This window comes from Chaetodon trifascialis, chromosome 1 (genome assembly GCF_039877785.1).
Source record: "Chaetodon trifascialis isolate fChaTrf1 chromosome 1, fChaTrf1.hap1, whole genome shotgun sequence".
NCBI lineage: Eukaryota > Metazoa > Chordata > Actinopteri > Chaetodontiformes > Chaetodontidae > Chaetodon > Chaetodon trifascialis.
Window position 1 is genome coordinate 32746498 of NC_092056.1, and position 17616 is coordinate 32764113.

General features: G+C 43.0%; 1 protein-coding gene across 2 annotated transcripts in view; it reads left to right on the top strand.

Annotated features, from left to right (window-relative positions):
* Window positions 1–12261, top strand: part of ccdc102a (coiled-coil domain containing 102A) — a 97944-nt gene extending 85683 nt beyond the window's left edge. For both annotated transcript variants that reach the window (XM_070969391.1, XM_070969385.1), the window contains 2 exons: window positions 3931–4034; window positions 9381–12261. In XM_070969391.1, the coding sequence (XP_070825492.1) occupies window positions 3931–4034; window positions 9381–9513 (237 nt within the window). In that variant the 3' untranslated portion in view covers window positions 9514–12261. The remainder of the gene's footprint in view (window positions 1–3930; window positions 4035–9380) is intronic.
* The last annotated feature ends 5355 nt before the right edge of the window (window positions 12262–17616 follow it).

Below are 17616 nucleotides of genomic sequence, written 5' to 3' on the forward strand. Positions count from 1 at the left end.
AATGTTGATTTATTTTGTCTGACTGAAACCTGGCTGTGTCCTGAAGAGTATGTGAGCCTAAATGAAGCTACTCCTCCGAGCCATATTAATACCCACATTCCTCGAGGCAGCGGCAGAGGAGGTGGAGTTGCAGCCATTTTTGACTCAAGCCTTTTGATCAACCCTAAACCTAAACTCGACTATAACTCATTTGAAAGCCTTGTTCTCACTCTTTCTCATGAGAAATGGAAAACCACAGCCAAGTGCAGCCACTTTTATTTGTTGTAGTATACCGCTCTCCTGGTCCTTACTCCGAATTTATAGCTGAGTTCTCGTAGTTTCTATCAAGTTTAGTTCTTGAAGCAGATAAAGTAATTATTGTAGGTGACTTTAATGTACATGTCGACGTTGATAATGACAGCCTTAGCACTGCGTTTATCTCAGTATTAGACTCAGTTGGCTTCCGCCAGAATGTACATGAACCGACTCACTGTTTTAACCACACCCTCGACCTTGTTCTGACATATGGCATTGAAATCGAAGACTTAATAGTCTCCTCACAGAATCCTCTTTTATCAGACCATCATTTAATAACTTTCGAATTCATATTACCAGACTACCAGCCAGTAGGCAAAAATTCTTATACCAGACTCCTGTCTGATAGTGCTGTAGCTAAATTTAAGGATATGATCCCATCAGTATTTAATTCAATGCCATGTCTCAATACAACAGAGGAGTCTTATGCTAACGTTAGTCCCTCCCAGATTGACTTCCTGGTTGATAGTGCTACAGGATCGTTGCGTATGACACTTGACTCTGTTGCTCCCCTAAAAAAGAAGAAAATTAAACAGAGGAGGTTAGCTCCATGGTATACTCCTCAAACCCGCAAATTAAAGCAAACTTCACGGAAAATAGAAAGGAAATGGCGTTCTACCAATTTGGAAGAATTTCGGTCCGCCTGGCAAGACAGTCTTAAAATATACAGGAAAGCCCTCCGCAGTGCCAGGGCAGCCTATTACTCTGCACTAATAGAGGAAAATAAGAACAATCCCAGGTTTCTCTTCAGCACTGTAGCCAGGCTGACAGAGAGCCATAATTCTGTTGAACCATGTATTCCTTTAGCTCTGAACAGTAATGACTTCATGAGCTTCTTTAATGATAAAATTCTAACTATTAGAGACAGAATTCATCGACTCCAGCCGTTAACAGGTACTGTTTTGTCTTCAAACGCAGAAATCGTAGAAACTGTTACTCAGTCTGTCGCAGTTTTAGCCTGTTTTACTCCTGTTGACCTTCACCAACTAATTTCAATAATTTCATCATCAAAATCATCTACCTGTATTTTAGATCCTATCCCGACTAAGCTGTTTAAAGAAGTATTACCTCTAATTGACTCTTCAGTTTTAGACATGATCAATCTCTCTTTATCAACAGGCTACGTACCACAGTCCTTAAAAGTAGCCGCTACTGAAAAAGCCTACTCTTGATCCAGGGGTTTTAGCCAACTATAGACCGATATCCAACCTTCCCTTTCTCTCAAAAACTCTTGAGAAAGCAGTTGCCAATCAGCTGTGCGACTTTCTAAACAATAATAGTTTATTCGAGGATTTCCAGTCAGGATTTAGAGTGCATCATAGCACAGAGACAGCACTGGTTAAAGTTACAAATGACCTTCTAATTGCATCTGATAAAGGATTTGTCTCTGTACTAGTCTTACTGGATCTTAGTGCTGCATTTGACACCATTGACCATGGCATCCTATTGCAGACACTGGAACATTTCATTGGCATTAAGGGAACTGCGCTAAGCTGGTTTAAATCCTACTTGTCAGATCGCTCTCAGTTTGTACGCGTTAATGACGACTCCTGAAGCAGAACAGGAGTCAGAGCATTTAGCTATCAAGCTCCTTTCCTGTGGAACCATCTTCCAGTCTTCGTCCGGGAGGCAGACACTGTCTCTACATTTAAGAGTAGGCTTAAAACTTTCCTTTTTGATAAAGCTTATAGTTAGGGCTGGCTCAGGCTTGTCCTGGACCAGCCCCTAGTTATGCTGCTATAGGATTAGACTGTCGGGGGACATCCAAAGATACACCGAGCTCCTCTGTCCTTCTGTCCCTCTCCATCCGCACGCTCTCATGTCCTACCACGGCGTGTTACTAACTTAGCTCCTTCCCCGGAGTCTCTGTGCTTTGTCGTCTTGCAGGTTCCCATGGACAGTGGCTGAATCTGGATTGTGGATTTCAGCTGCATCTCCTGCCTTGGCCCTGCCTGACATCCACTGCAACTGCTACTGCTATTATTACATCCACTGTCACTGTTACTGTGACTGCATGTCTGTCTCTCTGTCTCTGTCTCTGTCTCTCTCCCTCTCTCTCTCTCTCTCTCTCTGACTGCATTTCTGTCTGTCTGTCTGTCTGTCTGTCTGTCTGTCTGTCTGTCTGTCTGACTCTCCCTCTCTTGCTCTTCCTCTCTCACCCAACCGGTCGAGGCAGATGGCCGCCCACCCAGAGTCTGGTTCTGCTCGAGGTTTCTGCCTGTTAAAAGGAAGTTTTTCCTCGCCACTGTCGCCAAGTGCTTGCTCATGGGGGAATTGTTGGTTTCTTTGTAGATAAAAGAGCTTGGTCTGTACCAGCTCTATATGGAAAGTGTCCTGAGACAACTTCTGTTGTGATTTGGCGCTATACAAATAGAATAGAATAGAATTGAATTGAATTGAATTGAATTGAATTGAATTGAATTGAATTGAATTGAATTGAATTGAATTAGAAGGTCATTTGTAACTTTAACCAGTGCTGTCTCTGTGCTATGATGCACTCTAAATCCTGACTGGAAATCCTCGAATAAACTATTATTGTTTACAAAGTCGCACAGCTGATTGGCAACTGCTTTCTCAAGAGTTTTTAAGAGAAAGGGAAGGTTGGATATCGGTCTATAGTTGGCTAAAACCCCTGGATCAAGAGTAGGCTTTTTCAGTAGCGGTTTTATCACAGCTACTTTAAAGGACTGTGGTACGTAGCCTGTTGATAAAGAGAGATTGATCATGTCTAATACTGAAGAGTCAATTAGAGGTAATACTTCTTTAAACAGCTTAGTCGGGATAGGATCTAAAATACAGGTAGATGATTTTGATGATGAAATTATCGAAATTAGTTGGTGAAGGTCAACAGGAGTAAAACAGTCTAAAACTGCGACAGACTGAGTAACAGTTTCTACGGTTTCTGTGTTTGAAGATAAAACAGTACCTGTTAACGGCAGGAGTCGATGAATTCTGTCTCTAATAGTTAGAATTTTATCATTAAAGAAGCTCATGAAGTCATTACTGTTCAGAGCTAAAGGAATACATGGTTCAATAGAATTATGGCTCTCTGTCAGCCTGGCTACAGTGCTGAAGAGAAACCTGGGATTGTTCTTATTTTCCTCTATTAGTGCAGAGTAATAGGCTGCCCTGGCACTGCGGAGGGCAATGTGTTTTGGGTGCATTCACATTTGTATTTAGATCTGTCCACTTGTGATGGAGTCACCCAGGACACATGTTAATACCAGGTGTAAACAGCCTTTTTTTTTCTCTCAAAGTGACAGTAGAACTCATTCAGATCATTGGCCCAGTGCAAGTCATTAATGGAGTCGGGGGCTGTTATTTGTTTCAGCCCCTTTTAGACAGAACCATTCATTCACCAGTCATTGGCTGAGAACTTGTTGGAGTTTCTCAGGATACGCTATTTAGATTTTTTCATGTTCATGTGCAAATGCTTTGAAGTAGGCAGTGGTGTGTCTTGTCTGTCAGTGAATGTTAGCTTGGGGAGACTCTTCCCCAAGCTAACATACATGTGTGTGTGTTATCCTGCAGATAACCTTTTTATGTAGCCATCATCCCAGAATCCATCAATCTTAAAGGTTCAGTGAGACTTAATGAATTTTCCTGTTAAAAATAACTATATTTGTGTGTGTTCAGTTGGATGAGTCTCATAACCAAACCAGGAAGCTGCAGAGGTCTCTGGATGAACAGGTGGAGCAGACTGAGAACCTGCAGGTACAATTGGAACACTTACAATCAAGGTAAGACACACACACACACACACACACACACACACACACACACACACACACACACACACACACACACACACACACACACACACACAGCATCCATCCAACCATCCATCCATTTTCTATACCAAGGGTTGTGTGGGGGGGGGGCTGGAGCCTATCCCGGCTGTCAATGGGCAAGAGGCGGGGTACACCCTGAACCGGTCACCAGTCAATTGCAGGGCAACATATATAGACTCACACTCACCACCAATTAACCTAATGAGCATGTTTTTGGTCTGTGGGAGGAAGCCAGAGTGCCCGGAGAGAACTCACGCATGCACGGGAAGAACATGCAAACTTCACACAGAAAGGCCCTGCCCAACCCGGGGATCGAACCAGTGATCTTCTTGCTGTGAGGCACGCGCACTACCTGCTGCTCCACTGTGCCGCCCACACACAGAACAGTGGAAGTTAATCTCTAAATAGTAAGAGAAGTGAGTGCTGAGCCTCACATTGAGCCTCACAGCTACAAGTAGGTTATCAGCTTCACATCTCACACACACACATGAACATGGTGTGTTCTGAGTAGGTGCCTTAACTGCCTTGATGGCTGTCTAAGTGTTGTTGGAAGTGTGAGTGCTGTTGTAAACATGCCACCACTTTTGTGAAGAGTAAAATAATTCCATTTTGGCGTAAGACTTTTTGTAGGATATTCCTCTGTATTTGTTGAGTTTAATAACAAGATACTAGCGTAGAATATTTTATCTTGCATTTTTGCCTTCTGGAATCCTACAGTGACTTATTTTCACAGTTTCAAAGGAAAATCTTGGTTTGGCAGCCGTAATAGATTTGACATTATATTTGGGAAACACCAGTGCCAGCAGTAGCAATGATGGAGAGACAGAGTTACTGATAGTTGGAAAGAAATTTACCAGTACTGCTGGCAAATAATGAATCTTTTGTTTCTACTACTTTTCGATTTCACTATGCACCGTGTCTGCACTGGTACTCCTCTAACCTTCTCCTACTTGGCTTTTATATATTACACATCATAACAAACCACATACAACAAAAGAAGCTGAGCACTAACTCACACATGTTTACCTCTTGGGGCTTACCGTGGTTGTATTAGGGCTTTAAGTAAACTTTTTTTGCACATAACACTGGTGCTAGATTTGTGGCAAAGACCACGAAATTGTATAAAACGTCTGTTAAAAACAACCACAGTAGCGCAGTTAACAAACATGCTAGTTTGAGTGCAGTAGTGAGCTACAGCAGGTATTTACCTGACAAAGGACATTAATGTTGACAGGCCACCATCAAAACCTACATGAAAAAAGTTTTAAGACAAACTTTTTTGTCATTTGCCCATAATGGTAAATTGCAGGGACATAACACATCTTGCTATACAAAACCCTAAAAACCATACAAACTGTATATTACACTTACACATAGAATGTAATTTTGATTAAATTCATATTGATCATAAATTATAAATCTGTAATGTTTTTGTTCTCCTATTAGTGATTTACACAAACATGGGAAGCTGTGTAACAACAAAAAAATCTAGAATCCAAAAAATGTCTGTTCTTCAACAGAATGCAACAGATTCAAGTCATTGACCACAAATAGGGTCTTTGACTCACTATTTAAGGGTCATCTCCTTGAAACTTTTTTGGAGCCTCCCTGCACCAGCAACACAACAAGAGCTGGTATTTTCAAGGGAAAATGACCAAATAAACAAAATCTGCGCAAGTCAACAAAGCTTGACAGGTAAAATGCTCTGCTTCTGAAATGTGACCTGTGGAGATGTGAGATGCGTGGAGAGTGGAGCAAATATGCGTTGCATACACAACATCACAGATACGCGCCTGGTGGAAATCTCAGGTTAGTCTGATCTGGACTCTATTGGCCTGAAAGGTGCACAACATCTAATACTCAGATGCCCAAAAACTCAGAAGTTAGATAAATTTTGAGGTCTGGATCTGGGTATGCCAAGACAACATAACACTCAGCTTCTGTGGCTCAACCTGAAAGACAGCCAAATCACTGCTTATATCTCAAATGGTTGTGGTGCTGTGTTCATTTTCCCATCTACTAAAAGCTCTAAAACAGTTCCTACACTCCACTTCCATCGTCATGAAAAACGCTGATTTTAGCAACTATTTCTGCAGCTTCAAATTGAAGTGACATCAACAGCAGAAATAAATATCTCGCTACTGATTGATTAAGGCAAAAGAAAACAAAAGACTGGCCCATTCCTAAACAAAAATTGGCTAACATGAATACAATGTCAAGCTGAATGAATTAACAAAATGTCAGTTTGTCTGGTTATCAGGCTAGGTAGGTATGCTCAACCAATCAATAAAAAACATTCAGTATTAGCCATTATTCAATTAACCAATTAAGTGGTATAAAATTCTTCAGTTATACAAATTGATGATAAAATAGGTAAGGCTGTAAAGCAATGTTACTGAACCAGTGTGTCCATGCCCACAATTTCAGATGGTGATGATAAGCAGGGTGGAATTCCACATGCTTTCAGGTTGGCAGAAACTTAGCAATGACAGAACCTTGTAAGCACCAGGCCCTTGTCATCACTAATGGTGCTAACAGAGGAAGGCTTTTAGAGCATTATTTTTTCAATCTATCAAAGTTAGATATATAGAGATAGAGGGTGTGTATGATTTGAATTGATGAATTATAAAGCCCCTTGTGATTGTCAACTATATAAATAAAATTGATTTCAAAACCCCATTTACACCTGGGATTAAAATGCACTCAAGATACATTAACTTGATAAGGAAAATCATATGTTACCGCCAAATGTAAAGGCATGCAGAACGCGTTGGGATTGGAATGCAAACACATTTTAGCACCAGCAAAGACCCAGAGATCAGATATCATTATCCAGATAATCTATCAGAAACAGATCAGATGTTTATACTAGGTGTAAATGGAGCATAATTATCTCAGAGTTCTACTTAGAACATGGCTCCTTGTCTAGTTTTTGTGGTAACAGCGTCAGAGACTGACATAAATCTATGTGTGTTCTTGTAAAAGGTGTAACTTAAGCTTTTCTTTGTCATCACTTTTGGACAGACCTTCATAGGGCTGGGTAAAGACTTTGTTTTAAGGGTTAAGTTAGAATTTGGTTTAGGTTGGTGTAAGGGTTAGGGTTGGAATTTAGTTGTGAGGGTTAAGGTTAGGGGAAGAGGCTTGGGAATGCATTATGTCAATGAGTGTCCTCACAAGAGGATAGAAGTACAAATTACAGGAGGGTTGGTGACACCATGTGTATTGGGGGGAAATTATAGTCACTGAAATCTAGCTAGTTGTAGAAGAGTTACAGTGTCATAGTGGAAGTCCTCCTGAGTGCTTCTACTGTGAGTGCTTCATGGTTGCTAGTGTCGTACATGCAGTCTATCCATGAATGTTCAGGAATATTTCCTGCATGGGGTCACGCATGAATGGGAACAGGGAACGATATTCAATAAACTGTGTATTGCTAATTTCCCGCTTCAAGAATACTAACATTTCAGGGAAAATGCTGGTACGGCTGTGTTGTGAAAGCATTATCATTATGGGGGTCAAGTTGTTTTCCTAGGGCATGTGCAGCTTCTCCACTTGAAAGAGAACTATGCATCTACCCTGAGATTTTTTAACTGGATTCCACTGAGATGACAAACAGCTTTTCCTTTTTCCTTCTTTTTTTATTTTGGCAGGTTCAGTAATGTATATATCAACATTACAAATACAAATAAATCAACAATTTTATCATCACTGCTCCCCATTCTTCTACTGAAGAAGAAGAAGAAGAAGAAGAAGAAGAAGAAGAAGAAGAAGAAGAAGAAGAAATCCTTTATTAGTCACATTTTTGACACACAACATGCGAAGTTGGGGAGGGGAAACTGCACACGCCAGTCCATTAAAATAACCAACAAACCAGCGTTAAAACGCAAAATTATACCATTTTAAATGCTGGTGTGACTGGGCCCTACAGTTGTTCACAGGGGGTTGCAAATGCTCTTCAGCGCCCACTCAATCTTTAATGGTGCATGTTAGGAGAAATCCCAATCCATTACTCTCTTCTTCTCACCTGTGTAGTGGGACATGCTAAACGACCTTTCATGCCACATCTGGGACGCCCTACGACACCTTGAGAAAAAGACTAGCATAGCAGATTTTTTTTTTGTCTTGACACGCCTAGTTTGTCCTCTCCCATGATATGTTTCTGAGTTTGTCCAGGTGCTCTATTCAGAGCACAGTCAGGTAATCATGGCGAAGAAGAGGAGGAGGAGGAGAAGGAGGGATGCTGAGGTTGCTGCTGTCAGGTGGGACAGTGTAATATAGAAAAGTTCGTTGAGCTGTGGCAACAGTACCCCTGCCTATTTGACGTTTCCTCAAGTACATAAACGAGTCAAAAAAGACGGCGAGAAACACGGGAAGCACTTCATCAGCCAGGCAAGTAGCTGGCCATGCTGTCATAACATTATCCCAAATCCTAATTGGAGGAATATGCTTATAGTTACTCATTCCAGATCGAACATTAAAGTAGCCTGTTTGATGCGGGAAACACAGCCAAGCCTGCTCCAAATCTAATTAAAAACTATGGAAATAAATTGCATTTGCTTTAATGTTACAGCGCATCCACAGTTGTTTTTTTCTTTCTTTGCTTTTTTTATGAACACAAGACTGCTATCACACACAATTCTGTCAGTTGTTTCACCCGCCTCCCCAATGACTTGGCAACTTGTGCATGATCAGATGTGCTGTTTATTTGGGTCATATATGTCATCTTGCCAGGACAGGGCAAGAGTTTTGTGTGTGATCATAAGATCTGACACAGTGACCATCATCAAAGACAAAAGTATTATGTAGTCTGATCCCAGCATAAGTGGCGGTTGTGGCTGAGGAGGTAGAACGGTCGTCCGCCGATCAGGAGGTCGTGGTTCGATTCCCTGGCAGAGGCAGTCCACATGCCAAAGTATCCTTGGGCAAGATACTGAACCCCAAAACTGCCCTGATGCTGTCCCATTGGTGTGTGAATTCATATGCACGTCTGCCAAATTGTAATTGTAATAAGTGACAGGTGATTCTATGTGGGAAGATGGTAACCTCTGTCTTTGTTCAGTGCAGGTCGGTGGATTGGTGGATCAGTCCACCACTTTTGTCCAAACTGAAAAAATTCAGCAAATATTTGATGGCTGCCATAAAATTTCAAACTATTCATGGTTCAATGTAATGTTATTTTAACATCATGCTCTCTGTCTGTCTGTCTGTCTGTCTGTCTGTCTGTCTGTCCGTCCGTCCGTCCGTCCGTCCGTCCCTCCGTCCCTCCCTCCGTCCCTCCCTCCCTCCCTTAATACCCAGACTGCGGCGGCAGCAGCAGAATCCTGGTCTGTTTGGCAAGATGCGAACAGCCCGGTTCACTCCTGAAAACCCAGAGTGTCCAACCAGTGACATGGACGAGGATGACGAAGAACTGCAGCTCCAGATCCCATGACAAACACATACACAGATACACATACATATAGTGAGACAAAGAAGGTGAATATTTGTTGTTCTTGGGGGGAAATGTCTATATCTCCAGTATTGGTTATTTTTTTGTACCAGGAAGCAGCAATGTCTTCTGCACAACAAGTTTTAAAGTGTCACTCCAACATTTTAGGAAAGATTTTACCCAGAGTCAGATCAAAAAGTCAGTGTCACTTTTATCTCTGTGCATATTATAAATTGCCAGTTTCCTCAACTGATTGCTTGCCATGTTAGTGACCAAAAATCTAACTATAATTAAAAACAAATGCACGTTTCTTTTTCAGGAGACTTAGTCAAATCACATAATTGTTTAAACATGAAGGAGTTAATGTGTGTCTCCACCGTTACACAGAACACACATACACACACACTTTCTCATAGACACTAAGACTCACATATGCTTGGACAAACTTGGATGAATAGGCACACAGCAGTAAGATAAAACCCACCAGAGTGCGACAGACATTAATGGGATGTCCAGACAATATAATGCTGTTTAAAAAGATCTTTTTTCAAACAGAGGCTGATCATCCTTTCGATGTACTCACTCATTCTTACCTCATGTCATCAAGCCTCAACCACTCATCTACATCTCTAGTATTCATGTTTGCCCATAGCTGTCATAGCTGTTTTGATATATCACAAGGGAATATATATATATATAAAAGACCATTTCAGCGACATATGTACACACACACATATTTCTCATGAATTTTAAGGTCATAACCAATGCTGAGATCACTGCACAACTAGCCACAAAATATGTGTGTATGTGTGCTCCCTGCCTAATTGTCACTCCCCAGTCAGTCTGTGCGGCTCAAACTGAAAAACCCACTCCACACACAGCTCTGAGTCATTAGTATGAGGGCTGTGTTCAGATGCAAGCTAATTTTTTTGCATGAAAAAAAGAGGACAAAAGAGCCAAACAGACAACACTAAGGTATATGCAGAACTAGAATTATGCATCTGAATCTGGTCCTTACCTGTGCCTTTCAGACCTGACCAGGCTGAAAATGAGCAAGGCCGAGACCATGTTTTTGTTATTTCCTTTTCAAAGGAAGTCAGATGCTTGTGTTGAAACGGTTTTTCTCACACATAAATGATCAGTTATTTGGCAACAATAAAAGACTAACACAAAGCACCAAACATATAGAATTTCTGCCAGCCGAAAAGTACAGAAGATGGTGGAGCATTTCATCAGTGGGATTGAAGGGATGAAAGTAGTAAAATCTCTTCTTAGTCGTTTCTGTGAAGGGGATATGTACCTGTGAATGTCCACTAAAGGATTGGTCACATTAGCATTTAACACACATTTCAACACATTTCAGAACAAAGCTCATTCATTTCATGATAATCTCCACGATTAGTGGATTCACTCTCTAGGGCAAAGTCATTCTGAGTCAATTTGATATTGTCAGCTGTGATTCACTTTGATTCACACTGTTAACCAGCAGCAAACCGTCTTGACAGTGCTGACCTTTTGAAGAACCATATAGCCAGAGAATCCAAAATGTCAGATGCTACTGTAGCCTATTAGCTGTATCACCGTCTGCTCTTATTTAACCTTCCTCTGTTAAAAGTATCAACTGTTCTACGTTAGTGTCCTACTAGCAACTGAGCTACGGAGCTTGCAAACTGAAAGTTGGAAATGTTGCTTTTTCCCCTTCAGTAACTCTTAAGTGAATGAAATGAAAATGAAAATTTCAGAGGGGAGTACAGTAGAACAGCACAGTACAGAGAAAATGTAAAGGAGATCAGAGAGGTAATGTGATTTGCTAGCTTCACACACTAGCCAGCTTCCAAGCTGGCTAGTGTGTTAGTGGTTAGCTCACCAGTTACAGTTTTTCACCTTCTAGCCCTGCAAGTAGTCCCTACGTCCCCAAGCCTCTAACGACACCTGTTTTGGAAATATGAATTTCTCTTTCTGGTGTGACTAGTCCTTAAAACAGACTGAAGTCCTGCATACTCAAGAGCTAGAAATCACTAATATTGTGATTTAAGAGGAAGAGCTTTAAAGCTGAATTTTTGTTTTCAGTCCATGTAGTCATTATAGTTAGACCGGTGGTCTGATTCTGTTGAAATTGAAGGGTCCCTTTTCAGACAGCAGATACTAGAACTACATTCAAAATTCTGCTCTTGTTCTGTTCTGTTTGGTGGTTGCAGATATGATTTTATGCAGGGTTTATGCTAATGTTATGTGTTTTAAAATATTGTAATTTTCCTGGAGAATAAAACCCCGGGCAAGTATTTATGTCCAGCAATTCTCTCAGGATGGTATTCAGCCAGGTCGGAAGTGTCTTCAAAGCAGCATTTAGACCATAATGGGATAATGAAACACTCACTGAAACCCAGGCCAGTAAAATTCCTGTAGGCTTAATTCTGACAGGCTCCTTATAAGATGGCCCATCTATTCAACAGTAGGGGGAACTGAAGAGTTAATTTGTATAAGACATGATTTGGCTCAATCCGCCTGTGAAAGAGCTCCAGTCTAGTAGTTGATACATGCAGTTGTGAAAGCAATAAAACCTTCATTTATCGTCAACCACAATCCATTCTTACTCTTGCCTTGGTTTCAACTCTGACGCTGGGAGGGGACCAAGATATTTTTACTGATCAGGATTCTGAACTATTTATATTGTCGTTATGGTTTACTTTTTATAAATGATCTGTACCACAGTGGTTTTGTATTAGCTCTATAAATGTCAACTGTAATTATAAAGAAATATGAGTCAGTGTCTTTTTTTCTCTGTGCTGTATGTGTTCATGTGTGTCTTTTATTTGAAGAACACTTTCCAGAAACTAGCAGTGTCCTTCATTGCTTGTAACTTCAAAGTTGTTTTCCTTGTGGTTTCTCTGAAAACATTTTTCTAAATTTAGTGAATGAGTGATTTCTCCTTCTCACCAATCACCAATCAATTACCCATTTGCCATGCTGATTCCGCTAACATTTGTGCTTATTGTAAGGGAAATTCTCTGTGTTGCTTGTTGAGAGTTGCTAAGTCTCTGAAGAATTACAGACCTTGGTGTGATGAATCAGGTCTCTTTAATACATGCAGCATGGAGGGAAGACTCATGCAGAGTGTTCTCTGCAGATCTCAACAATGTCTTGGCTTTTATACTGTTAGCAGGAAAAGGACAACTGGTTATCACACACACACCTAGTAATCATAAATCTTTCCTTAAAGAACAACCATTTGGGGGAGTTCACTCATCCTGTTTCTTTAGGGTTTATACTATACCATAAACTCCTCAGGTACAGTGAATTGTACCTTAACCTTCCCCCTCTATCCAGTGTCCCTCACTGAATGTCCTTTGATCCTCTTTCTCCCCTCAGTGACAACGGGCCATAAAGAGTTTTACAATTCATAGACTGATTCCCAGGGTTAGTAAGTCATCTAATTTCTACAGGTGCAGAACCACCACAACATGGGTAAAACTTATCAACCTTTTAATCTTAAATTGGCAGGACCAGATTAGCAGCAACAAGTACAGTCACTGGTATTGTGCAGGGAATAAAACATCCAGCAGTCACAGGCAGGTAAAGACTTGGGACATGCAGAATACAAAGTCTTAGAGTCTCTGTAAGTGTTTGGTGTGTCAAACTGGCACACAAACACCAAACACTCAGGCAAACAGTATCCAGGAAATGAAAAGCAAGACTCATAGTCAGGGACAAAAGGCTAAGGTAGTTACCGGTGAACAGGAGAACAGGCAGGGTCGGAAACAGGCAGGGTTGGCAAACAGGAGATCGGTCCAGGAGATTTAACTAGAGAGTCTTGCATTAGAACAATGACAGTCTGGCAAAGAGTGAGTGTGGCAGAGCAGCTTATATACTGCACTGATTGCTAGTCTCAGGTGTGTGATTAGGTGAGCAGACAGGTGGGCACGGCTGAGAGTGGAAAAGTACTGCGGGCACTGGTGAGCAGATGAGAAAACAATGGCAGCTGAATATACTGTGACAGAACCCCCCCCTCCTCCAAAATCAAATGTCCAAAACAGAGCAGGGTGGGTGGAGAGGGTCTGGAGCAGGAAACCTCAAGCAGCTAGCCTGGGGACTAAGCAGGGCAGAGCAGTTAACCTCAGGCGGGTAGCCTGGGGACTAAGCAGCGGCAAAGCAAGTAACCTCAGGCGAACAGCCTGAGCATGGAACCTCTCAGGAAGATGGGCAGGAGTCTGGTGAAGGCAGTGCCTCTCAGGAGGACGGGTAGAAGGTTGATGAAGGCGTAACCCTTTTGAAGAGTGTGAAGACATTGGCAGTGAAGGTGAGACCAATCTGGAGGCCATCGGCGAAGGTGGAATCAGTTGACAAGGGGGAAGCCCCTTGGCGACGGGTAAGCCCCTCGGCAAAGGCGAAGTCCCTCTGGAGGTCTTCAGCGAAGGCAGAATCAGTTGACAAAGGGGAAGCCCCTTGGCAAAGGTGAAGCCAATCTGGATGCCGTCGGTGAAGGCAGAATCCCTCTGGAGGCTGTCAGCAAAGGCAAAGCCCCTCTGGCGGCTGTCGGTGAAGGCGATACCCCTCTGGGGGATGTAGGCAAAGGGGATACCCCTCTGGGGGATGTTGGCAAAGGGGATACCCCTCTGGAGGACGCTGGCGAAGGCTAGCAGACTCATAGACTGGAACTGGCAGGCTGGAGAGACTGTTTCTGAGAAGAGGAACCATCTGAGCCCCAACACTGTTTAAAAAAACTACTGTTTCTAAATAAAAACCAATGAGCATTCTCATCCACCACCCCAATGAAACAGTGTTTCCTGTGTAACATTCCCAGTCCCACATCCCTGCACAAAAACAAAGTTTTATTTGTGGTGTTCATACAAGCATCTGTAATCAAAAAAATGTTTTACAAATGGGCATAAACATGTGCATGTGAGAGAACTGTGACAAAGATTAATGTTGCTTGCTCTTGCTCCCTCCCTGCCCTTATCTGCCCTGCTGCTGCTGCTCTTTGTCTTGTGCTCTCTGTGTCTGATCTATTGGAGCCTCTCTCTGCATTCTCTTCGAAAACCCAAAATCATGGATTTGATCAGCTGGTCTCTCAATGCAATCGACCAAATTTTCTTGACAAAGAGACTGGGTCAAGGTGAGCCCTCCTGCCCTGACGGAACGTTTGCAGCAGGATACACGATGGACTCCTGGGAGAGGTGGAGGATCGTGTGCCTGTTGATCCTTTCCGTTGAGGATGTTGAAGATGTCTACACATTTGGATTTATGATAACAGGCTTTCTGCTGTCTGGAGTTAGCAGCTTCCTGATTTATCGCAAAGTTCGGAAGTTGATGGCAGGACACTTGGCTGCCCATCATGGTTGAGGGAATGTGCAGGGCTGTCAACACTCAGACTCAAGCAATAAGTGAGAACGGTCGCAAACTGGATGCGATTCTTGATCAAAATCGTAGGCTGGATGAGAATTCTGAACTCATTCAAAGGGTGGATTCCAACTTGGAGAAGTTGTCAGCTCGGCTTGGATCAAATTGACCACCGAATTTGGATATATTTGAATTACAGCCACTGGGAGACTCAGAAAGACTCAAGGCAGACGAAAATTGCAGTGTTGGCCTAACCTAAACAAATTGTTATCTTCATTGGCTCCCTGAGATAACCTTCTGTCCCTGTACTCCCCATGTTATATGTCATTGTTCTTTTCATGTTTCTTGGACGGGATGTAACTGAAATGAAATTTCCCCTCTGGGAGACTAATAAAGGCTTTCTGATTCTGATTCTGATTCTGATATACAACCACAGAAAAAGTGTCCACTCAGGTGATAAGCAAAATTAGATTTATTTCTTTGCAAAGCAGGTGTCACTAAGCTTCAGTGGTTCAGGAAGGCTCAGTTTGTCATCAATAAGGGTCAGCAACGGAAGATCAGTCCATGAGATTTAGCTGGAGAGTCTTGCATTAGAACAATAGCAGTCTGGCAAAGGGTGTGGCAGAGCAGCTTATATACTGCACTGATTGCTATGAGTCTATGAGGAGTGCAGGTGGGCCACGAGAATAACGCCTTGGCTATGCAATTTTCTTTAATCATCTACTCTTTTGCATGTCACAGGAACAAATTGCATCTGCCAAGGGAGGTCGTCGATGTGGTAGCGTGCATTGTGGCCTCCAATGCGCACCCTGGCTGCACTCTCCTGGTGACAAATGTGTATGCCAATTTCCCCGAGTTGGCACATGACTCATTCATCCTGGTGAATTCTAGCATCCCTACAGTCTTTCAGGGGGACACCCCTCTAGATGGGCGGTTGCTCGGTGATAACGGCTATCCACTGAAAACGTGGTTGATGACACCGTATATCACACCTTCAACAAGACGGCAGCGTGGTTTTAACAGTGTTTTCAGCAGTGCTTGGTCAGTCATCGAACGCACATTTGGGGTTCTCAAAATGCGTTTTAGATGTCTGGATCGGACACACAGCCCCCAGAATGTTGGTGCATTCTTTATGGCATGTTGCGTTTTACACAACATGGCTGTACGACGTGGATGTCACTATGAACTCACGGAGGACACATCAAGGGAATTAAGATGGAGAGAGGCCGAACTGCATGTGCCGTGTCAACTGGGAGAGCAGCAGAGTGCAAGGGAGAGGAGGGACCGCCTCACTGCCCAGCTTTGTCATTGAGTATTTGCGGTTACATCAGTTCAAAAAACATCTGACAACCAATAACTTTCCACACTAAACAGATAGACAGCATTGAAATAAATTTTGCGAGGCCGTACATACAGCCACTGCGAGCCTGGACCTCCCGGACCAGAGCGCCAGTCTCCTCCTGGCAGAAAATATCCATCCATCCATCCATTATCTGTACCACCTATCCCTTTCGGTGTTGCGGAGGGCTGGAGCCTATCCCAGCTACAATGGGCGGGGTACACCCTGAACCGGTCGCCAGCCGATTGCAGGGCCACATGCAAGGACAAACAAACATTCACACTCACACCTACGGACAATTTTAGAGTCATCAATTAACCTAATGAGCATGTTTTTGGTCTGTGGGAGGAAGCCGGAGTACCCGGAGAGAACCCACGCATGCACGGGAAGAACATGCAAACTTCACACAGAAAGGCCCCGCCTGACCTGGGGATTGAACCGGCAACCTTCTTGCTGTGAGGCACGCGCACTACCTGCTGCGCCAGCGTGCAGCCCTGCAGAAAATATCAAATGGCGCATTTCCATTACACAGTTCCAGCTCTACTCGACCCGGTTCTACTCTACTCTACTTGGTTTGGTTGAGTTACCATTACAATTGAGTACTTCATCGTACCTCCTTAACGTAGGCGGGGTCGTCATACCACGGCTGCGTGAAACTGCCATGACGTCAATTTTACGCGACACAAACAGAGCCGACAAACAATGGAGGACATCGAGGCGATGTTGTATTTGCTGCTCGGTTTGTGGCTTTTTAGTCTGGACCTCGTCGACGGACCACGGTGATATTTTACGAGCAGCCATTTCCCTTGAGTGAGAATAAAGAATAAAGTCAGCGGTTGCTGTTGCCCGGCGTTACAATGGAGGGGGCGGGATTGTTTTTCCGGTGTTGGACGTCGCAGACCAGTGACGACACTCTCCGGCCAATCAGTGGCCAACAGGCTGTTGACATCACAGATAGAGTATGGCTTCTACTAGCTTGGAACCTCGCCAGAGCAGGTACTAAAAATAGTATCGGGTACCAGGTACTATCCCTAATGGAAACACAAAACAACCGGGTAGAGTAAAGTCGAGTCGAGCCGCACTAGTGGAAATGTGGCAAAAGTCTGCGCCGCCACACCCCATCGGTAAAGCGGACTTGACCTTGTGCCGCACCTCCCCCGCGCTGGCAGTGAAAACAAAAATAGAGCCCCTCATCTCAACAACAACAACAACAACAACAACAACAACAACAACAACAACAACAACAACAATATCCTCCTCAGGATCATCTAATAAATTAGCTGAGTGATTCTCCAACAAGTTAAGTTACCTCCTGTACTTTGGCCAGTATGTTGCTGTCAGCTCCACTCTGGGGACAGAGCAGAGTGAAGGTAGACTTTGATTTTGTTTCCCACAACCATCTCTTTCCTTTGGTTTCTTCTCCTCTCTTT